The sequence below is a fragment of the Mus pahari genome, chromosome 11, assembly GCF_900095145.1.
Source record: "Mus pahari chromosome 11, PAHARI_EIJ_v1.1, whole genome shotgun sequence".
NCBI lineage: Eukaryota > Metazoa > Chordata > Mammalia > Rodentia > Muridae > Mus > Mus pahari.
In genome coordinates, this window is record NC_034600.1 from 75,503,740 (window position 1) to 75,527,599 (window position 23,860).

Below are 23,860 nucleotides of genomic sequence, written 5' to 3' on the forward strand. Positions count from 1 at the left end.
GCCTCATCCCTAGAACCATTATAAGATTCAAGGAACACCAGTTAACATTTGTACAATCTGTTCGGTAGACACCAACGCAGAGAACACTCGCAGAGTGTTACTCAACACGGAAACTGTACCTGTGACAGACTGGGCTGGACACGCCCACATCCACGCACTTGCTCTCCTCCACAAGTGAAAGGGAATGAATATACTATTGCATCCTAGGCATCCACATCATTTTCTGTGGAGGCCCCATTTGTTGCTCTCTGTTGAGACAACATTGTAGGGGACCCATTGCCTCTCTGTTCCAGGACGGATCTTTTGTGATTGCCCTTAGCCTGGAATATAAGTGGAAACCGTATGCCAGGCTTCTCCTTCCATGGAGCTGACATTCTAGCCCGTGGAGAAGTCCAGTAAATGAGCAGAGAGAAATAAGGAGCACCGGGTCAGGTTGATCACATGGAGGCAGTAAGAACATGAACATAAACATGAGCCGAGCACCTTGGCTACATTTGCAGATCCTACTGTCAGTTGACTTCACAAGCTGGTTGTACTGCAGGAAGGAGTCGATCGTCCAGGCATCTGGAGGAATCGATGCTCAGTGACGGAAATGGCAGATGCCAAGACCAGAAGAACCGGCCTGTCCCACTAAAGAAGGATCAGAACAGCCAATATGGGTCAAGAAGCCATAATCAATGAGCTGATAGTTTGCCAGGCCCTGTCACGAAAGAGCCTGATGGGTTGTATTGCTACAGGTTGCATTTGATGGCCACAAGGGCTTCAAACCTGGAAACCTCCTCTACTGAGAAATTGTTTTCTATACAAGCCTGCAATCCACCTGCCTCTTGAGGACCGAGAGCTAAATAATTCTGAGTAGTTTATGAATTACTCAAACTCGAACACCGTTACAGTGGAAAGCACCCCAGGAACGTGTAGGGAAGAGAGCCAAGGATGATGCATGGGAGATGCAAATATTTACAAGTCTGCAGGGAAGCTTGCCGAGCTGAACGGCAGCCAAGGTGGTCTGGACAAGGCAGAGACATGGCATCCCTAACGCTAAAGAGCAACCAGAGCTGTCCACAGCGCTCCTAAGAGATCAAAGGCACTGGACAAGTGACCTTTGGATTTGGCAGCCTGGGGTCAGAGAGGGGACTAGTCAAGAGGTTCTGAGGATAGGATAAGGAAGGAGTAGAGAGGTGTGGCAATAGCTGTGTCGTCAAAGGTCCATGTGCAGCGCAGAAGGGAGGGTGGCAGACCCTTTTCTAAAGATAGAAGACTGCTGATCTCGCAGGGCCCACTCAGTGTTAGACATGCCTACAGACAGCTAGGCCACTCCCAGAGATGAGTTGTGCTGCAAAGTGAGCCAAGGAGCCAGGAGCTGTCATCACTGAAGGAAACCTCGCGCTGGGGTCTTGAACCAGCAGTAGGCGACGCTTCCCTCAGTGACAGCTTAGCTAGTGAATGGGAACCACAGGTCCAGCCCCTCGCCGATCGCTGGGCCGCCCCGCCCTTCACGTACACCCGCCCTGTCATCCTTCCCATCCCACAGCCCAGGAGTTGTACGTGGCGCTGGCCGCTGCGCATGCTCTACACGGACGGGCGGGGCAAGGCGAGGCGGCCAGCACAGCTCGGGTGGGCGGGGCCGTGCCACGCAGCCGTCTGGAGCCACGCCCCCCCGGCCCAGTGCGCGTTCCCGAGCGGCGCGCGCCTCACGCCTTCGCTCCCGAGGCCTCGCGCGCGCACTGCCGCCCACCCCGCGGCTGCCGTCGCCCCTCCGAAAGCCAGCGGCGCCATGTCTTCGCCTCCAGAAGGAAAGCTGGAGACCAAAGCTGGACACCCGCCCGCCGGTACTGACTGGTTTGCACTTTGTCTTGGGGCGCCGGGCGGGGGCGGGGCAGGATTGGGGTCCCGGTGCCCCGGTGCCCCGTGCTTGTGCGATGCGCAGGCGCGCAGGTGAGCGGGGGCCCCGGGGTGCAGGTGAGCGGGGCGCGGGATCCAGCCCTCCCCGGCCGGGACACCCTAGTTGTACAAGTCAAAACTCAAAAGTAGGGAGTTTTCTATGAGATGGCACAGATGTTTGCGTGGGAGACCCCCAACAATTAAAAGGTAGTGTTGTATCATGATGATTAATCGTGGGCTGACAGCATTTCACACTGACAGACCAAAGAAGCGGAAATAATTATGATCATTAATCACCCGGCATGATTTCCTTTACCCATTTTCTTTTCGCATCCAACTTTCTCGTGAAAGTGGCAAAAAACGGTATTTTTAAAGCAAACCCGGAACTTCTGAGCCAAAACTTCTCTTTACTGGCAGTTCAGTCCGGTAAAGAGCCACCTCTCTTAGGAAATGGTGAGCAACCTTTGTGTGCCTTGGGCAGCCGCCTCCACTCAGTTCCTGTTTGTTCCTCCATGGCTGAAAGAGTTGGCATTTCTACTGCCCTTTCTTGTGGCAGGGATACCTGTGGAAGCACCACGGAGAGCCAGCCTGGAGGCCCTGGGTCCCAGAAGCCAAGTCTCCTGTGGTATAAAACCAGGGCTTCTCCCTGCAGACCTTGGAGGAGTGTGTGGGGTAGGGACACATCTGTACCATCTTTCTGTAGTAAAAACTTAAGACTCTCCAGCTGCTGGCCCCACTGGAGAACAGGAGGAGAGAGGAAACTGCCTTTAAAGTATGCTGCATTTCAGAGCTGATTCACGGTGACAGTGCTTCTCAACTAACCTAACTGGGGTTAGGAGTTATAGCTATGGGAGCCTTTGTCTTCAGGGCAAGTAAGATACCATGATAGAGTATGGAAGGCTCCGGGTTCAATCCTCACTTCTTACAATCCAAATCAACTTGTGGAAAGATTACCTTTAAGATACTAGCTCCCATCTCTAGCCGAGTCTGTCCGTAATTGGGATTGCTTCGCCAGTGGAGTCTCACTGAGTATATTAAACCACACCTCAGGGTAGGCCCTATGCCCCCAGTAAATACATGGCCAACGCAAAACGAACTCAGTGGTATTTTTGTAGACTTCCTGTCTCATGTGGCTTTCTTTGAGCATTTTTAAAAATCTTTAAAAATTGCTTATGTATTTTGGTTTGTGGTTTTGTGGACTGTGTGTGTGTGTGTGTGTGTGTGTGAGAGAGAGAGAGAGAGAGAGAGAGAGAGAGAGAGAGAGAGAGANNGAGAGAGAGAGAGAGAGAGAGAGAGAGAGAGAGAGAGAGAGAGAATGAGAATGTGTGTTATTCTGCTTTTTAAAAAGAAAAAGCAGAAAGGTAGGGAATTGGGGGAAGAGTTGGACAGGAGAAGCATAATCAGACTATATTATATGAAAAAACTACTAAGAAAACAGAAAGCAACAACTAACATTTCCTTTAAGGAAAACCTTGACCTTTAACTCCTAAAGGAGCAGTTTGTGTCTACCTGCCTGTGGCTCTGAGCTGTTTGGTGTGGCCTGATTCTCCCAAGATAAGGAGTTCATTAGTGTGTGCTGTTGGAAAGACGTTGAGTCAGAATAGCACTAATTAAGTTACATGTAGAGACTATTCATATGAACATCTTAGGATCGGAGGAAGAAAAACACACATGGGGGAAATTTGACGTGAGAGGTCTGATTTTTCTTTAGTTTGTAAACAGGCTTTTGGATTGGACATGAAATACATTGTTTGTGCCTGCAGAGAACCACGCATGCAGGTTGTTAGTCTTGAGGAGCACCACTGGGCTCCTCTGGGACTCTGCGTTTATCACCTGTATCAGATGGTGGATCTCTGGGCCAGCCTTGGGGTTGTCAGCCACCCTCGGCGGGGCCCAGCCTTGGGGATGTATCTTTTGCTTCTTTGCTTCTGTTTGTTCCTCTAATCAAACAGATAAATTCAGGTGACCTTAGGTCATTTACCTGACCCAAAAGTCTGATGGGAGAGTAGCTGTCAGTGTCACATGCTGCATATCCCAGGGCCAGCTAGACCTGTGAACCCAGAGGGGTGGGTGGGAAGGCAGCGGTTGGTTCTCAGCAGTGCCCCTAGTGTGCATGTTTCTCCTTATCCACACAAGATCTTATCCACACTGCCTGTGTCAGGAAGACTGTAGGGTGCTTTTTTTTTTTTTTTTTTTTTTTCTGTCTGGCATCACCAGAGAACAGCAGTGCTGCAGAGTAAATATTTTTTAAAAGAAGAAAGAGCCACCCACTAGTCACAAAGAATAAAGGTTTGCCAAGAACACAGTTCATGAGTCAAAAGGACTGCCTTAAAAACTTTGGGAACACTTTCATTAAGTGCTTAAACTGTGTACCAGACTTGTGCTTAAATCTGTCATTGGAAATAATAAACTCCTCTCACTGCACTTCTGCTGTCCTCTCTCGTGTTTTCTCTTTAACGACCCTCCTCCCCTATCCCTACAGGGCCCCCGTTTCCCTCATGGCTCCTCCACCTCCTGCTGTCTCCTACTCTTCCAGTTTCCAGGCATACTAACATCTTTACCTTGCGAGAAAGGGGCAGCTGGTACAGTGCCCGGAACAGATACTCGGTAAATAGGTCCAGGAGCATTTCCTCAGGGTGCACTCCCCACCTTACCCTGATGGCATGCCTGCAGCCTGCCTCTCTTCCCCAATGCACAGAAGGCTGGATGGTGCTGAGTCAGAAGGGAGGAAACAGTGACTAGAACCTGGTCCATGTTACAACACACCAGCATTTTACTAATGTAAATAGGTGCTCTGCACTTTGGCCACCACAGTCCGATGTCCAGATTCTGTGGATGGCGCCGTTTAAATCCCTGGCAGAGCTGTCTGAGGTGACTTGCTAACCCCTAAGAGCTAGTTGTTGGAGATTGGCACCCAGGACCTCCGCAGCCTGACCATGTCATCACTCCCCAGATGCTACTCCCAAGCTTCCTGGAGGATCTGCCAAAGGAAAGTGGAGGGAAGGACAGAAGGACACAGTGCTGCAGAGACCTTTCTGTGATCGGTGACATTTCACTGTAGTCTGCACACATCTCCCTGACAGCAAGCCAGCCCGTCCTAAGTATAACCCGCCTGCTGCTTGTCACAGGAAAACATGTGTGGAGAGTCGGGGTGAGAGCACTCCTCTCAGGGCTCTGACTGAGATAGCCACGTCTTAAGGAGCGGCGTTCGGTTCTAACAGCAGCTGTGCTGTGGCCCACACTACCCATGGTGACTCATCCCTGCCAGTCCCCATGTGACCTAGATAAAGAAGAGCTTGGCACATTCATGTTTCAGGCCTATAGCCCCAGCCTCATGCACCCATTTCCCAGGGGAGCCAAAACTATAAGTCAAGTCTCACAAATCCCGTAATATGGTCCCATCAAGTGTTGCTTATTTTCTGTCTTTCCCCCAAAAGCTGTTCTCACATCCCCCACAGAACGGAGACGAACGAAAACATAAACGCATAAAAGACTGTGTGTGTCAAGTACAGCGGGAAGTAGACCTCTCCCTATTTTCAGCAACACAGATAGTTCAGCTCCAATACCATAATTATTCAGACATGGCTTCAGGACGCATTAAAGCCTTAATTGACCCTGAAGCACTTTCTTGCAGAAGTTTTTTGGATTATCCAAAGTGTCCTGAACTGGAAATGGAAGGTGAATCTGCCTTTTATGGGAGCGAGCTTCCTGTCACGTTCATGGGAAGCAGGCTCCCAGGCTCAGCCAGTGAGCCAGCCATTGGCCACAGGCTGAAGGGCGAGAGAGCTTCCACGCTCCTGTCTCACTTATCCCAGGGGAGTTCTGATTCCACCTCCCCTTGCACACGCGCCTCTGCAGTCCACTGCCTGGGCTTAATCTAACCTACACGTGAAGGTTGTTTTCTTGTGTTCTCTCCACCAAACCCTCAAAACCCTTCATCTCTTAAGGGTGGATTAGCCTCCCTATAGATAACATGTCAACAGCTCTTCTCTAGTAAGAACAAAGGCAGCTATCCTTGCACTGCACGCTTTAGGATCTGCAGTCAGGCTTGAGAGACACTGGTGTGCATTACAAACAGCTGTCCCCACTCCCCATCAGATGCTGTGCCCAGTGCCTACAGGGTCCTGGAAGAACTTTCTCTCCCCACTCCACCATCGTGCTGCAGGCTTTTCCAGCCGTTTGCTGAGCCTTAGTAATAGCAGTGACTCCCTCTCGATGCTTCGCACTGTAACAGCCTAGGAGAGCTAGGTCCATGGATGGCAGGTAGTCAGTAGTCCCCTTCATTTGTTTCCAGGGCTAGTCTGACATAAATAAATAAATAAATAAATAAATAAATAAATAAATAAATAAAGCTTCATCTACCTGCTTTCCGCTGGGACAGGAAGGCAATCCTTGGAAGGATTCTCAGTGATTAATGGTGTAGATCATCTAGATCTGTCTGGTCCAGCTGTGCCTCGTGCAGGCTGTGCCCCTGAGGAAAACTGGCTTGGTCCTGCGTGTCTCAGGCCCTGTCACAGGGCACTAAAGTGTGGTGATGGTGAGGTGAGGTCGATGCCTAGAACATCATGGCAGTAAAAGAAAGAGCAGACCTACCCAGGATCTGGAAGTCTCCGTAGAGTCCTTACCTAGTGCTGGTGTCCTGGTGGAGGTCCAATGACTGCCAGCGATCACGTCAGTACCACAGAGGTCTCCTTCCCTCCGAGTTGTTACCTCCACAGCGAGATGTTCAAGCACAGAGGATTTGAGCACTTGAGACCTTTCTGAGCCCTGAATTTTCACTTTCAGCACCTACTCGGTAGAGCAGAGCACATCTTGTATGCCAGGCTCTCTCAAGAGATGCCCTGGAAGCTAATTCAGTTATCCTCGGTGTCTCTGGGAGGGAGGGACTTGTCACTCTTTCTTCACAGATAGAGGCCCCCTGAGCCACAGAGAGGGCCAGGCATGCATTTGCATTCATACACACAAATGTATGCAGAGCCAAGGTTTAAACCTGAAGGCCCAGGATTCAGGCATTTAACCTCAGCAATACAGTCAGGCTGAAAGGAGTCGGTCAGTCTTCAAATGTGACTCTCATTTCAGTAAAAGCCACCCTCAAAAATCTTGAATTTTCCTTTTCTACTGAAAAAACAAAAAAACCTAGATTTGCACACGAGTCTACAGATTTCTAGTTTTTCAAACAGAACTCTAGATAAGCTGATAGAACCATGGCAGCGTGCTGTCGTAACGTCCCACATTCTTGCAAGCTAAACTGAATCTGCCTCGGCCTCGAGTTATTGTCAACGTTGCCACTTTTATTGCTGCATTAATCACAAGCATACTGAGATGGATTAATGAAGTTCGTCGTTTTTAGAAACGGAATCAAACGTAAGTGCTGATGCTAGGTGACTGAGCTCTGGCACCAAGGGCTTCTGCAGGGGAGTGAACAGGCTGTTCCAGGGGCGGCACCTCCAGAGATGGGGTCGTTTGAGATGTCACCTTGACATTTCGCTACCAGCTCTCTTTGTCTTCGTGAACTAGCCCATTTCACTTGCAGGCAGTTTGTGGAGACTATAGTATCTGTGAACTGCCATATTTGAAATGTTCCAAAGACATCATTAAATGCCACAGGTGGGTGGCTCCTACAATAGACATTTCTTTCTCATGGTCCTGGAGGCTGGAAATCCAAGATGAAGGTGTTGACAGTGCTGGTTTCTCCTGAGCCTGCTTCCTCTCTCCCTCCCTTGCCTCCCTTTCTGCCCACACCCAGATCTGGCAAGTGGCCTCCCTCGACCTTTTCTCTATGGATGTGCATCAAGTTCTGTTGCGTTGGGGTCATCTTTGACTTTAACTTATCTCTTAGAGGCCTTGATGCCAAATACCATCACAATCTTCAGTCTGTGGCTAGTGATACTTCACCATAAGTTTTTGATGCCAAATACTGTTACAATGTTCAGGCAGTGACAATTAATACTTCACTATATGTATTTCATGATAAAACAGCATCTTTCATCAGTTTCTGGTGGGCTTGGGCAGGGGGGAGGAAGTATATTCTAAAACCCACTTAGGGGCAGTTCTAGACTCTTCGTTTTATGAAAACAGTCCATTATTCTCAGATAGAAAAGCATCTTAACATACCACAGAGTTTTAATCCAAGTATTTTGGTGGGGTGGAAGCCTTAGATTAAAATTTTGCCTACAAATGGTGGCTCTTTTGTGCTCTTTAGTTTTTGGGTTTTTTTTTTAATTATTATTTTAGTCTAAATTCAAAGTGAAAGAAATTCTTAAGGACCAACAACAAAAAAGGATCTGAAAATGAGGCATGAGACTTGGGCCTTAGCGGATCAGGTGTAGCACACCAGACCCCAGTATAGATCTCAACCCTGTGGGGAAGAGGCTTGTCCAGCCTCACAGTGAGACAGCAAAAAGCTGATCTCCGTTAGCCCAGGCTCCAAATGGGAGTCAAAGTTGGAGAATCTGTAAACACAGGAATGATCTTAGTGGAGGTTAAGCTGAAATATACATTCTATGGTATCTCCGTTGCCTTTCTAGTCTGTAAAAACAGATCTGCCAGAGCATCTTCCAGGAGGAAAGATTAATTTTGACTCATGGTCTCAGTCTCTTGAAGCCAAAGAGGTGTGGTGGCAGTCACACATGGTGACTGGAGGTGTAGTGGACATTTCTCATTGTTGGCAGATTGGTGCCCAGGACTAGAACCAGAACTGAGTTATAACACCTTCAGTGTCACCCCTTGAACTGCGTATATTCAAGCCTAAAGACCTTGGCACCATGTCTCAAAGTTGCACCACCTGTTAAGCAGAGCCACCAACTGGAGGCCAAGGGCTTCAGACACAGCCCTGTGGGACACGACGCCACATTCAAACAGTCACATCTGTGGCCCTTCCATGCTAGGAAAACCATCTGAAGGTTCACAGAACCTGAAGAAAAATAGTTGCTTCCTCTCCACAGAGCTACTGTCTGCACCAGAACCCCATAGGATCCTAATAAGTTCAGGGAAGACAGCGTGTGGCCCACAGCCATTCAGCCCAGGAGTAGGAACAGCAGACAGGCAGACAGCCAGAGTAGACACACAGGACCCCGGATGACTGACTATCTGGACAGGCAACTGTAAGACAGGTGTGCCTAGAGACAAGGAAAGAGGAAGTCCCCAAGAAACAAGATTCAAGGATATGGAGACAAAGCTTAAGCTCTTTAAAGAGAAGTAAGGTTATTAAAAAGTCAACTGTTGAAATAAAAGGTTCTGAGAGTATTGTTAAAGAGAGTGTATTATTTTTTCGAAGTAGCTTGGTGTTCCCATGTTAAAAGATGAAACACCAAGGTTTTAGTTTCCACCAGACAGGCAGGTGTACAGACCTCTGATCTACTGGTCCATTCTTCTGCCTTCTGGGGACAGCTCCTTTGCCTGCTAACCATGAGAAGCCAGTGTCCCTGTCTTTCATCGGAGTCCAAGCCTGGGAAGACCTTCAGCTGCTCCTCCCTGTCCACTGTAAACTTGCCTGTCCTTGTGACCCAGCAGGATCCATCCAAATGAGGAAGAGCAGAGACAAGTTGGCTGCCCCCCACTCCATGGGGTACAAGCTGTGTTGTGGTAGAAGTGTAGACAGCTAACCTCGAGGGGAGGGAGGGGCTCTGTGGGTGCAACAGAATACCACACCAGGACACTTCTGTCCTTATTTCGAGGTCTCTATTTTAGGAGGTTCACTGTCTTAGAAGCTGTGTGTTGGCAAGTACTGGCGATGAAGAGTAATTACATTTTAAAGGAACCAAAATAGCAGTTATCCTGGGCAAAGTTGGCAGAACTGTCTCAGGAACACAGGAGTGGGTGACCGATAGAACCCCTGTGAAAGAGGTGACAAGCTTTTGTAGCCACCAAAGAAAGCCATAAGTCAGTACAGTGGGTGGATGCCTGGTAGGGAGCGTCACGTAGGTGGCTGTACAGGTGGGAAATCTTTCCTGTGGGTTGTTGATGCTACTGTAGTCTTAGCTTTAGGTCTGGTAGAGGCTACCGGTCTGCTGAGAGAGCTACCCAAGTCTTGAGAGCATTAGGTTGGAAACAGAGGTTGGAGGGCAGTGGCTGTTAATGGCTGAATACAGCCGAGGTCATTTAAATTTGACCCACAAGACCCTGTGTTCACTATCACAGTGCTCACTCAACTCAGGAGAGTCCAGGCCTCCTCTAGGGACTTTATACAGATCAGCTTTCCAAAGACCTTCAGCTTCATGCCACCAGGTAACGCTGCATGGGTGTAGAGCCAGCACTTGCAAGCCGTGTCCTGGACCACTGCCACTAAAACATGAACCCCAGGATTATTGGGGGGATTTGCTGTCAGATACATTGGGGTGACTTCAAGCTCCATTCCACCAAAAAGCTTCTTGTTGCACGCCGGCATGGTGGATGCTCAGAAAATCTTTCTTGGACCCATTTGGGGCTGGAGAGATAGCCCAATTGGTACTGTGCTTGCTCTGGAAGCCCAGGGCTCGGAATTCAGATTCCTGGCATCCACATCAAAGCTAATTCGTATCTGTAACCCCACTGCTAGGGAGGGAAGGTCGACCGAGCCTCAGAACTCAGCTGCCTCAGAAAAGCAGGCAGAGAAAGAAAAGACCCAGGGTCCGCCTCTGACCTCCACACTCACACACTTGGTTCTGCCTACCTGGCCTTTCCCACACTCCCATGCCTCCCATCCTAGAATCTCCACATCCAGTCCCCCCTCCTTATAAAATAAGCACATCAGCCACTGAGTCAGTAGTGATCAGAGCACAAAGAGATCCCACTTCACACTGACTACCATGGCTACAGTTAGAACTATCAGGAGTGGATGCACGTGTAGACATTGGGGCCTCATCCTGACGCGTGCCTGCTGATTTCTCAGTGGGGTATACAGAGCTCCTGCTGGACCTAACTATCCCATTCCTAGATACAGATCCGAGGAAACGAACGCACAGACACAGAAGATGGTATCCAGAGCTGCGGTGCTCATAGCAGCCCAAACCCAAATGCCCACCACCTGCTGTGTGGCTGAATCAAAACGCAGTGTGTCCCTGCAGAGGAGCGTACTTGGCAGTAAGAAGTGCACGGGGTAACCCAAGTGAACCCTGAGAATAAGGAAAAGAGCCAGTGACCAAATTCTGTGTGTTTTGTGATTTCTTCTCCACCCTAGATGTCCAGAATAGGAACGTCTGACTGATGGTTACCAGGAGCCAAGGAGGGATGGACAGGAGACCGTCCGTGGGTACGGGCCTTCTGCGTGGGCTGATGAGTGCAGTCATAGCAGTGGCCACACACAACGCAGGCTGTGTTAGGCAGTCTAAACGGGTGAACTCTGTTTCCATAAAGCTGCTTTTAACGAGAAGGTATCATCAGCCAACAGAGCCTCCACGGCCCAGTTTGGGAAGGATTGCTCTGAATGGCTTTGTAGGCCCTTTCATGGCCCACCAGCAGACTCTTGAAAAGAGCCCATCTGGGACCGGGAAAACCATTTCAGTCCAGTGCTCACTTTGGAAGTCTGAGGACGTGAGTTCAGATTGCTGGCACACACCTAAAAAGCTGGGCAAGGTTCATGTTGTAATCGGTGCTGGGAAGGCAGAGATGACGGATTCTTAGAGCTTCCTGGGCATCCGTGACTATGTCACCCCCATCCAAACCACAGGCATTTGAAGAACTAAGATCACCAGGCAGGGTTTACGTGCCCTGTGTTACGTCTATATGACATACAGACCCTAAACCGTAGCCACTTTTGTCACGTGGCTTGTGTTCTGCTTACGCTCCTGTTCTTAGACAGTACTTGAGAGGCGAGGAGAATGGAACACTGGAGCCTTGGGGAGCTCGTGAGAGCTATGGGGGCGCTTAGGGCTCTGCTGCGTCCAGTCTCCTCTATGTCACGCCACCCTCCCGTGTTAATGATTGTCGCTCTCCTTGGAGTCCACTCAATAACAGTGGCTCTCCACCTGCCCCACAGGCAGATTGCACCTCCGCCATGGTCACCCCTGCCTCGCTTTGTATTTCAGTGAAAGCCGGCGGGATGCGGATTGTGCAGAAACACCCACATACCGGAGATGGGAAGGAAGAGAGAGACAAGGATGACCAAGAATGGGAAAGCACCAGGTGAGGAAAGACCGCGAAATGACCACTCGGTTAAATATTAATGTCTGTTCTGTGCTTCTGGGATCTCCTGGCTTCCAGCCCCTGTACCATGTGTTTTCCTCTCCCGTCATGTGGCAGGGTTCTGTGCTAGCGGGAGAGAGCCAGTGTATCTGAAGTCATCCCTCTGGCCCGCCTCCCTGTGCCCTCTTGCTGAGTTGGGGCTGCTGAGCCCAGGAGCTGAGCAGGAGCATGGCCTTACCCTGTGGCTCTTTCCTCTGAGACTATGATGGTACACACAGCTTCCACCCCTCCTGGCAGGTCACCGTGCTGGAATAGAGGAAATTGATTCTTGTGCTTGATGGATCTTTCTGCTCAGGTCTCTGCCCAGTCTAGAGACATGTGTAGTGCCTATCTGTGGTCAAGAGCTCTCTCTAAGGCTGCAGACTGAAATCCCTGGACACCCCATGATCACTCACACTAGTGGAATTTTAGCTGTCTACCTAGAGAACTTCTGAGTTCAGAAATGCTTTGCAGGCAGGCCTGTAGTTAACAAGCTACTCTTTAAGTGACCAGATGTATCCTTCAGTGACATCTCTGCCACAGCCTTCCTGGGTCCTGGATTCTGGTCACCCCTCTCTGTTTACTGCCTGTAAAGTTCCCTTGAAGTTTCTCATCTCAAAGTTTGGCTCACTGTAAGTAACCCTGCCATAGCATAGCCACCACAGACACAACTGAATATGTCCATGTGGAAGAACATCAGAAGTCCAGTTCTCTGCTCAGAACTTGACTGCAGACGGAGTCTCTGCTATAACAGAAGGAGAGGGGGAGTGGCAACAAGAGGCATGGAATAAGGGAACCCTTTTTTCTGTGGTCAGCCTCTAGACTCTAGGGGGTGCAAAGTTATCTCTGTGTGCAGGAGCAAGACAAAACTATCCCTAACCTTTCTTCCTGACTTTCCTATGAAGTGAAGCCGAATAGCTGGAGGAGATAAGAAGCTTAAATAACGGAGAATGGGTGTCGGTGAGAGAAAGATTGGAGAGAAAGCCTGCCTTAGGTTACAGCATCTTCCTCAGCCCGCAGGGTCATCTCCCCGACCTCTGTAGCGCTTGGGATTTTGAAGCGAGCTGATTGCAGATTTACATAGCCGTGGCCAAGCATCTCTGTTGTGCCGCCCTGAAGTCAGGCGGCTGTGTTCCTTGTGGGTTTATTAGCTTTGGCTTGGCTCTACACCAGTGTGGGCTGGACCATGTAATGGAAGCCTGTAATAATAGGAGCATAACCGGCAGGGGAGAAATCTGTGGCTACCTTGTGCCCTGTGTGATGGTATAAGTTGCTACAACCCGGGCTGGTCTCAGACTCACAATTCTGCTGTCGCTTGAGTGTTGGACTCACAGGTGTGTGCCACCACACCGACTCACCATTGCTAATATGTGGTGTGTAAGGGCCTACTTGTTCCTGAACATTCCAGGCACCTTGGTACAGGATTCTCATTACTCTGTTATGTTCCCTGTTTGAGAGTCGGCTATTATCCCCATCCCAGAATACCCACTCCTTAACTCTCCAGCTTCCATGGGCACTTACAGATAAGTGGCAGAGTGCAGGCAGTTGGCTCGTGGCTCCTCAAGGTCAGCCTCCAGGCTGCGCTGCCCACTGAGCTGCCGTTTGGGGCTGGGCACTGGCTGACTACTGCTCGTCAGGTTAGACAGCGCCTAAGTCAGTATCACTATGGCCTCTGTGTGGGTGAAGAAGGCAAGCCTTGGGGAGGTCGTCCAGCCAGCTGATATTTACCTAGTCGGGGCACAGAATTCAGCCCGGGATGCCCAGGAGCCGCTCGACTACACAGAGGGCAGTCTGGATCCTTCTCTGTCTCAGGCGAGTTAGTTCTGAAAGTCTGTTCTTCTCAAATCCATAATCCTCCCTTACTCTGCGCCTTTGCCATAAAGAGAGGGTGAAAGATGAGCTTTCAGCAAGGCTCCAGGAGACCTGCCGGCTTCACTTTGCACATGGAAAAGCCTGCTTATTTTCAGAGTGTATAAAATGCATCGTCATCCTCTTGGGTGTGGCACTGGACATGCAGTTTGGTCAGATACTCCTGAGCTTTTACATTCCTGCCTGTCTTGATCAAAATGTTCTCCGAATATGAAAATAAGCACCATGTCTACATCTGCAAACTCCTTTTTAGGCACTTCCTGGATGTTTAGGACTAGTTACTGACTCATTTCTGGTGGCTTCCTTCTTCCTCTTGAAGGCAGAGCAGGGATATGCGGAGAAAATGAACACTCAGAGCCCCAAGGGGGTTGTGACCCAGAGAACCCACAGCCCTCCCCGGTAATTATTTCCTGGAGTAAGTTTGTGCATCCCTTACTCCCTTAATCTTTAATTCTCCAGAGGTTTAAAAGTGATGCCTTATGTCATCAGACTATATTGAGATGCTACATTTAAGGGAAAAGGAAGAATATATCAAAATCATAAATATCAGGGCTGGAGAGATGGCTCAGTGGTTAAGAGTACTGGCTGCTCTTCCAGAGGAACCCGGTTCGATTCCCAGCACCCACATGGAGGATTACAAACATCTATGACTCCGGCATGGGATCTGCTGACTCTTCTGACATCAAGAGGCACCAGGCACACGAGGTGCATATACATACATGCAGACAGATGTTCATGCATATAAAACAATAAAGTATAAAAAGAGAGAACCTTGTAAGTGTTCTGAGACCACTCTCCTGGTGTTCCTTCTGTTCTCTCTGTCCTCTCAGCACGCAGAGCCACACGCAACCCCGCCTGTGTGTGTGTGTGCATGTGTGCATGTGCGTGTGCGTGTGCGTGTGCGTGTGCGTGTGTGTGTGTGTGTGTGTGTGTGTGTGTGTCCCTGCTGTTGCCTCTCTCTGAGCTCCTGGTGTTCTCTGGACTCCTCGTATAGCATGCTGGGAACTGCCTAATCACACCCCTCCAGAGGACCCAGCCTCCGTTTGTAGCACTTGCTGGTTTTGTGAGGTAAATACTCCCACACGGCCTGTTTGAAGTAGAAACATGATATCACTGAGCACAGACACGTGAAGAGGGACCTCTAGCCTTCGCTCACACCAGCATCAGCTCTAGCGTTCCAGGGACTACAGCCCCCTTGTGCATAGTTACGTTTGTTGTTTACAGTCCATAGTCTTGAAGAGGTTTAAAGGTATGAACTACTTTATGATCTACTGTAGATGTCCACTTATTTATTCTGTCTGGTGTCCTCTATAGTGAAGGTGCAGAGCTTGAAAATGGGTTAAGTGTGCCCCTCAGACACTCACATGTTGAAATTCAGCTTCCACTGTGAGACAGTGAGAAAGTCGAGAGGTGATCAGACTAGCAGGTGAGTGTGTTTGGTATGTCACAGCCTGGACCTGTGACGGGATTCCAGTGGCTTGACAAAACAAGCAGGACACAGGAGAGACAGAGAGACAGAGAATGGAGTAATAATGTCCGATACTCCTGAGCTATCCCGCACCTCCTAGGAGCTCTCACCAGACGCAGCCCCTGACCTTGGACTAGACCATGAGCCCAGGTAAAGGTGCTTTTCTTTAAAATTAGATTACTACCCTGTAGTGACAGAAAACGGACTACGATAGAAGGCCCCTTGGGGATGAATTCTTTCTTCTCTTATCTGCCTGGAAATGTATTTTCTGTGCTTTAACTTTGAAAAGATGGTGCATTTGTTAGCCTCCCTGTCACTGTGACCGAGCACATGACATAAACAATGTAAAAGGAGAGATTTGTGCTGTGCTCCGGGTGTGGTGTGCTCACTCAGCCCCGTGCTTGGGCAGCACACTGTGCTGGAGGAGTCTGCTGATGGAGGGGCTTCTCCTCAGGATGATCAGGAAGTGGAGGTAGCTGTGGACTATGGCCATGGCACTGTCCCTGTGCTGGTCTTGTAGGTTTTACTTCTGTCTCATGGCTGCTATAATACGGGTCCCTGTTCTGCCATGCCCTCCCCTCGCTGATGAACTGAGCTTTCAAAACTTCAACAAAATCCATCTTTCATTCAGTTTTGTTTCTGGAAAGTGTTGGTAGGAGGGCGGTAGCACCCGTCAGTGACCTGGGTGACACTGGTACATCTTCATTCTAAGTCTGTAGATAGAACGGGGTCAATATGTCTGTTGCATAACAGCGAGGGACAGGTGAGAGCCATCATTTTACCTGTGACTTCTCGGAAGGTTGGCCGAGCCAGGACGGGCTCCATGCCTCCTTTAGGCAGCAGAGTGCGCTCAGAGCATCAGCTGCACTCTGTCAAGCTACATCCACTGGCACCCTGAAGAGAGCTGCAGTGGCTGTCTGCCTCAGCGACACTTCAGGCTATCCCTTGGCTACTGCCCAGAGTCACAGACGGGTCCACTGTCATGGCGCTGAGCTGTCTGTCTCTCTTAAGTTTCCTGGGCTGTAATGGCAATGCACTGCAGGCTGGGTGTGTTAAACAGCAGAACTGTGATCTCTCATGTTCTGAGAACTTGAGGTCAGGTACCAGCAGCCACACTGCTTCTGAGTGCCAGGGAGGGATTTGCCCCGGTACTCTCAGCTTCTGATGGTTCATCAGCATGCTGACAGAACTCCAGCCCTGCCTGGGTGAAGACTACCAGTCACAAGTCTGTCCAATTCCATCTTCAAAAGGCTACTAGTCATGGTAGAGGAGGACTCACCCAAGGTTCTATGAGTTCACTTAACAAATCAAAACTGCATTGATGGTATTTACACACAAATCCACATTCTGAGACACTGTGGGCTAGCTCTTCAACATAGGTTCTTTGGAAAACTCCACCACACCCCACTGACATTCCAAAAGCAGTGGTGGTACAATAATCTATGAAATTCCCATGGCAAAGGAGCCCATCCGCCAGCCTTTACTGCTGTCCAGGTTGAGCACCATAGCAACCTGTCTTCCAGGCCTCGTGGATGTTCTGTGCTGGAGATGTGGCCCTACACTTTAATCTCATGCCCCATCAGTTTTAAAGAATGATTGCTGCATTCATTCTGTTTGAGAGTTTGAGGAAGGCCTCACCCTGAAGTCTAGGCTGGCCTCAAACATGAGATCCTTTTGGTAGAATCTCCCAATGCCTGGGTCATTTTTATAGCACACACACACACACGCACACGCTCACTCACACGCTCACGCACACGCGCGCGCACACACACACACACACTGCTGAGTGCTATACCTCCAATCTGTAAGTTATATAACATCTACAAAACAGAAGGCAACCTAATTGATAAAAGTGAAATCACTTGATGCTACCATCAGCTTATATCTCCAAGGTCCTACCACCCTTGTGGTGAAGTTTCCCGTTAGTAAGGATATGGTCCATTTTGAGAAAGCTAGTTTAGTTAGAGTCATTCCTAAGGCAGCATTTGAACATAGTTCTGGACTCTTAAGGTGTGTCAAGGACGAACTGAGACAGCTGGCCTCTGGAAACGACACACGGCTGTGCATGGATTGCAAGGTGCTGAGGGCAGAGGAAGGGGTATGGCTGTGTGAGGGGTCACCCTGTCTGCCCGTGAGACCTAGTGATGGACAGTCCACTTGCAGCCAAGTGTGTCAGCCCACGTGTTAGGTGGTAGCAATTTAACTTAGTGTGGTTTGTTTCTTAGAGGCGACCAAGTGTAATGGATTGGGTTCCCACACTCATCTCCCTCTCCAGACTGACCGTAACCATCTACAGCTCAAGGCCGCACCTTCTTCATTGAGTGATTTTCAGCCCAGTGCCCATCTTGTCATTGTGCATAGCAGAAGTTAAACCTTCCTCTAAAACACATGGAGCATGAGTTTTAGCCCGAGAGACAAGAATGTTGAAGATGTTCTAGTCAGAATCCCCCTGTGAGCAGAGAGCAGGGTATGTGTGGCAAACAGCCCTGGCAGGCAGGAGTTGGCCATTTCCCCTCATCCAGGCTGATCTCCCTCACCAGGCAGGCAGCACAGGAGGGTTGTGCTAGGTTGTGCTAGGTTGACCGCGCCCGTGGGTTCTCATAAATCACAGGATTCTACCTGGACTCCTTGGGTCTGGGATGAGAAAGGAGGTGTGAAATTTCAGCTTTCCTTGGGGCCACACTGCTGGTGATGGGCTTTGAGGAAGCAGCATTTATATAACATCTGGCTCCACAGCAGGTATGGAAACCAGAAGTGGTTTGTCAGCTTCTCAGTGGTCCTTAGGAACCAGCTGCAACCTCCATTCCAGGAGGCACCCCCTCAGCAAGTGGGGGAGGGGGAGAGACGACAATGAGGCTTTTCTGTATGTCCACAGGAGGGTTGGCCTCTCCCTTCGCTCACGTTTAAGGAGACTACAGAGTTATCCTGTCTGTCAGGAACGTTTGCTTACCATAAACATGTGAGTCAAGCTTATATCAACTCTCCAACTTGATGTTATAAAACAAAATATGTAACAATAACTACATGGAAACAAGAGCCTTGGTTGAGCCTACTGCCTTATGTCTACCTGAGCCTTTTAACTCTTTTAAATAAACCTCTTAGCTTCAACTTTCCAATTGCACAGCACTGAGAAAACGCCTGGCTGACTCTTTAAAGATGGAAGAGCCTTCTTCCCCTTCTTGGCCATGTGCTGGTGTTGCTCGGCTCCCTTGGGGCAAAGAGGTCATTGATTTTGCTTATGTTCATCCCTCGGAACAGGGTTTAGTCATTAAAGGAAATTATTGTAGACTGGAAGATTGAAAGCAGTGTCACACTCAAAAAGGTCCCTTAACCTTTCACAGGACAGTGACTGCACCTGTACACGCTGCCCCATGAGAATGTATAGTTAACATGACCCCTCTCTTCATTCATTATTGCAACCTATAAAGGCTGTTTGTACCCAAGAAATAATAGTTCTATGAGAACATACACTCAAATATTATTTAGACTTTTAAAACGAAGAATTGTTACAAGGTCCTGCCACAGCACAAGTGGACCTTGACAAGTGGAAGAAGCCGGAGGTACAAGGACTCAGCCTGCAGGACTCCACTGAAATGATGACAGTCATGCCCTATGTCTGTTACCTCAGAAAGGGGAAGGGAACCCGGGCTGGAGACCAACCAGCCTCTGTGTCTTAGCTGGGAACCTGTACATTCAAGTGTTGAAAGGACTTTCTACATGACTATGGCTATGATCCCAGGACTGTTCTGAGAGAAGGGAGAAGACAGATGCGTGGATATGATGGTCTCATTGAGGAAGGGCAAGGCAGCCAAGCCCTGAACTCATGCACGTGTTTCCTTGTGCTCTCAGGGGGCTGGCCCTCAGCCATCAGATAGATGTGCCACATCCACAGGAATGGTACTAAAAGAGGAAGCAGCCATCTCGTGTCTGTTTTTAAAAGCAAGAAGGTGCTATGCTAGAAGCCCCCTTGCAAAGCCATTTGTCAGGACTTAGTCACATGACTATACCTAAGATCCTTTTAGACCTATCATTCTCAACAGAATAAGTGTTTGGCATAGGGCCACATCTTAAAGAGTAGTCATTATAGGCCCCTGTGACACTAATCAGATACCACTGGTTAAGTTGCTAGAATATTGCTGCCCTAAGTCTTCTAGTGGATATGCATGGGACAAAGATCTGACATCCCACCAGCTGTCAACAGCAGCTTTCAGCTGTCCCCAGGGTGCACACAGCACTGCTGGGTGCTAGGTACTTCCCTGTGCAGGACCTGCTAGTGAGATTGCATTCCCTTGGAGACTGTAAGCTTAGAAAATTAAAGTTATGGGCTGGTGAGATGGCTCAGTGGGTAAGAGCACCCAACTGCTCTTCCAAAGGTCCGGAGTTCAAATACCAGCAACCACATGGTGGCTCATAACCATCAGTAACAAGATCTGACTCCCTCTTCTGGAGTGTCTGAAGACAGCTACAGTGTACTTACATATAATAAATAAATAAATTTTTAAAAAAACTTAAAAAAAAAAAAAAAAGAAAGAAAGAAAGAAAAGTAAAGTTATGCTATCACCAGAATGAAATCTCACAGTAGAGGGCAACTAGGGTTCTCCAGCTCCTAACATGTTCTTAATTCCCATGATGACAGCCAGGGCCTTGTTGGGGATAGACATGGGCAAAGTAACAATGACTGGATGCTGAATGGCTGTCCTGGGCCATGGCTGAGGAGGCTATCTTAGGAGCCCACCAGTGTGGGAAGCTCACCAAGCCAAGTCCCTGTGAGCACTCAAGTAACTGGGCACTTCCGCTCTGCTGTTGGCTGTGTCCCAGGGAAAATGAGTTTTCTACTAAGGCAATGCTGGAATGGGACCTCTGTAGGCAGGACTTTGAGAGCTGTGGCAAACCCGAGCCTGAGGATTGGTAATGACGACTGTGCAGTTGTCAGAGCTGCACAGTGTGGGCCCAGGTGCGGTTGGCTCAGCCTGCCCTGGGATCCCACCCACAGAGCAGAACCCCACATGGGACAAGCGCAGCCCACTGGAGAAAAGTAGAGTCTGTCTTAGATCTTTCGAGTGTCTCTCTTCCATTTCAGTCAAAAAAAAAAGTCCTACTGCCACCGCTAGCTGGATTCGTGTGAGTCACAAGGGGAGGGGCTGTGAGTGACCTGTGTCTCAGGAGCTAGTTCAGTGCTTTGAGTTTGGGCTCTTCACAGGGAAGGGCTAGCTGGTGCCTTGCGGTCTTAGTACATGATACATTTCTATAACCAGACTCCTGCAATTGGTGGATTATAAAGCCAAGGCTTGTCTTGACGAATGATTCTGGAGATTTATAGCTGGGTGGGCTGCATCTGGCAGTCCCCTTTGCTGAATCACAAGGTGGCACCATGAATCCCATGGCAGTAACAGGAGTGTGTGTGTGTGTGTGTGTGTGTGTGTGTGTGTGTGTGTGTAGGACAGAGGACAACTCAGTTCTCCCCCACAGGGTCGGCCCTCGGCTTCAAACTTAGGTCATCAGGCTTGGCAGCAAGTGCCTAAACCTGCTGAGCCATCTCACTGGCCCTGGCACACAGAATCTTGATGGGAACGGATGGGGATTAGTGCCCGTGAAGGGGGTGAGTGTTGATGGTGCTTCTGAAGGGCAGACCATGATGCTGACACTAGGGTGAGGCCGGGATCACCCCCTGTCCCTTCCTTTTCCCATAACGTCACCATCTGAGCGCGTGGCTCCCCAAGGCTTCCAGGCTGACGCTGTGGGTCATGGTAGGGCATTCACTTTTCAGACAGGATCTACTTCTGGTCTGCCATTAATGTGAACCTAGAAGGCTGATGAGTTTGTGCTTTGCCGGATAGATTTATCTCCACACAGCAGAGAAAACAAAAACATGGGACCAGCCGAGTGGAATGTTCCTAACTGACCAGTGACAGCCAGGCCCTGGTAGGGCGGGGTCAGGGCTGTGTGTGCACTGAAGCAGCAGGGGTGGGCGTGCGTTACCCACACCGACTGGCGGGTCAGATTCCTGGGGAGTGTGTCAGTGAGGCTATCCCACGGCCTGCTTTACTTCGCCTCAGTCTGGGTCCTGCATCCTGTACACTGGCTTGCATCTCGTTTCCCTGAAGCTCTGAGAACATGGAGTACAGGGTTGTGGTGCCAAGGCAGACATTGTCACCCATCCCTGGTGGAACCTGAATCCACCCAGCGCCTTGAGGATCCTGTGCTCTGATATTCTGAAGTGTCACCGTCTCGTTAGAGCCAGGGACAGACTGTCAAGACAAGTGGAGACCCGAAACAAAAGAATCAGAAAACCAGACTCACTGTAAGTCAGAACAATTTGTAAAAGACCAGATGTCTGTAAATAAATATCAGTGGCAAACAAATACAGAATGAGGCCACACTTCTCTTGCATTAAAAGAGAAAAGTGAAAATAAAAAGGTAAGCCAGGCTGGAGAGATGACTCAGTCGTTTGAGCACTGGCCACAAAGCATGGAGACGGTTTTTAGTCCCTAGCACCCTCATAAAAGCTGGACATGGTGGCGTGTGCCTGTAAGCCTGGCTCTGCGGGACGCAATCCGGAAGATCCCTGGGGCTTGCCAGCCAGCTAGTAGAGCTGAACTGTAGAGATCTGGGTTCCCGGAGATTCCCGTCTCAACATAGTAGGGTAGAAGGCCACTGGGGAAGATACTCAGTGTTGGCCTCTGACTTCCCCATGCCTGTGCACACCCGGGCCAGGGGAGGACATTTCCCTGATGCTGTTTCTTTTTTATTAATTGCATACTAGTTGGCTGTCTCCACCTTGAGCTCGCCTCTCCTTCTTGCCTCCCAGGTTCCTTGTTGAGCTTCTTGGGCTGCAGCCAGGGAATCCGTACATTCTTCTCTATCCCTCACATCCTCAATGCCAGGAGACAGTCCCCTCCTCGCTCAAAGCAAGGCTGCAGCCCCACCCTGTGTACACCTCACGCCTCCTTGTTGGGGCTCTGCCTCAGCTCGGAACACTGGCCCACCAGGCCAGGAAAGGCTTCCCAGACGGCCTCTCCTCCGGCCTCTCCTCCTCTGTTCTTGGATGAGCGGAGTGGAGTTGGTGTTTACATAAGTAGCTGGGCCGTCCTCTGTCATAGCACTGACGTGATCATGGCCGCTACTCTCTAGTCTTCTATTCACAAGCTCCTGGTGCTGTTTCTCTCCTCGCCCGCTGTGTCAGCCACCTGCTGTCCTGGCGTGCTGACAGTCAGCTCTCCATGGATACCTCACAGTTCTGCAGTCTGCATCCTTAGAGCCAAGACACACCACCGAGATGGCACTCCTCTGAGCGGAGGCATTCCAGGTCAGAGAGGAGCGCTGCCCCTCTTGCCTCCTTCCCGATATATCCAGAACAGAGGAGGAAAGGCTCCATCCCTCACCCCTGAGGTGGATGCTGGTGTGGTGGTGTCTGCAGCCAAGGAGAGCTGTCTCCCTGTCTCCAGAGAGGAGAGAAGATGCACCAGAACCCTGTGTGACATCAGCCACCCTCATTTCAGGGGTTCTATCCTGGAGGATCGCACTAGCACGCACAGGTGACATCTGGTCCTTGGGATGCCACCGCTTTAGTGTAGGAACTGATGCTAGACTGCTGCTACAGATCCCAGTTTGTCTGGGAACGGTGATTGTTTCCCATGAGCTGGGAGGAGAGAGACCTTAGATCTCTGCTCTCTCTCCCTCTCTCTTTTCTCTTAAATCTCTTAAGTGTGTATACACGGTATGTGTGGTACACATACACACACATACACACACACACACACACACACAGTGGTAGACTAGGGGCGTGGCTATGAATCCTGGTCCCCTGAGTTCTGAGGCAGGCCCCTCACCAGCAGTGACCATCCTCCTCTGGGAGACAGGAGTGGGCAGAACCTCTCAGACTAATGTACTTGCAGGTCACAGGCTGACCTTCATCCGTGGATCTGCTGGACCTGGGATGCCTTTCCCTTCACTCCAAGACACATAGTGGGGGAGCCTCCAGGGCACACGCATGCCCCAGCCTAAGAGGGAGAGCCTGCTTCATGAGGAAGTCGTTACAACTCCACAGTGGACTTCTGCCCTTGCAGGTTCTCCTGAGGAGAGAAGGGCAGATACAGAAGAACTGTCTGCAGGGTAGCGTTGAAAATGTTTTTCATAGGACTCTAATCTGCTTTGCAAAGAGTGTCATTCAGCCTAGTGAGTTTGTAATCGCATGGCGGCCTCCCTGGGCCCTGGAGGATAAGGGGTTTAGAAGATTGTCGTGGCTGTTAAACAAGCAATCCAGCCTCGTTCAGAGAGCCTCGTGACCACATAACGGCAAATGTAAGCTATGTTCAGACTCATCTAGGTAGTTTTTTTCCATCTTCACGTCTGCAGGAAAGCTGGTGTGGCTCCATTTTGTGGTTGAGGAGTTGAGCCCAGAAAGGCTAAGACCAAGCTCTTGGTCACACTGACTGACTGAGCTGGAATGTCTCATTTCAGAGGGGATTGCCGCTCTGGGCACGCCACCTCTGTTCTGGTGAC

The 23,860-nt window shown here is 49.8% G+C and overlaps 1 protein-coding gene across 1 annotated transcript in view; it reads left to right on the forward strand.

Moving 5' to 3' along the window:
• Window positions 1-1,641: 1,641 nt before the first annotated feature.
• Dap (death associated protein) overlaps window positions 1,642-23,860 on the forward strand; it is a 44,443-nt gene continuing 22,224 nt past the window's right edge. The window contains exons 1-2 of the mRNA XM_021208547.1: window positions 1,642-1,829; window positions 11,886-11,982. Coding sequence (XP_021064206.1) covers window positions 1,775-1,829; window positions 11,886-11,982 — 152 coding nt within the window. The 5' untranslated portion in view covers window positions 1,642-1,774. The remainder of the gene's footprint in view (window positions 1,830-11,885; window positions 11,983-23,860) is intronic.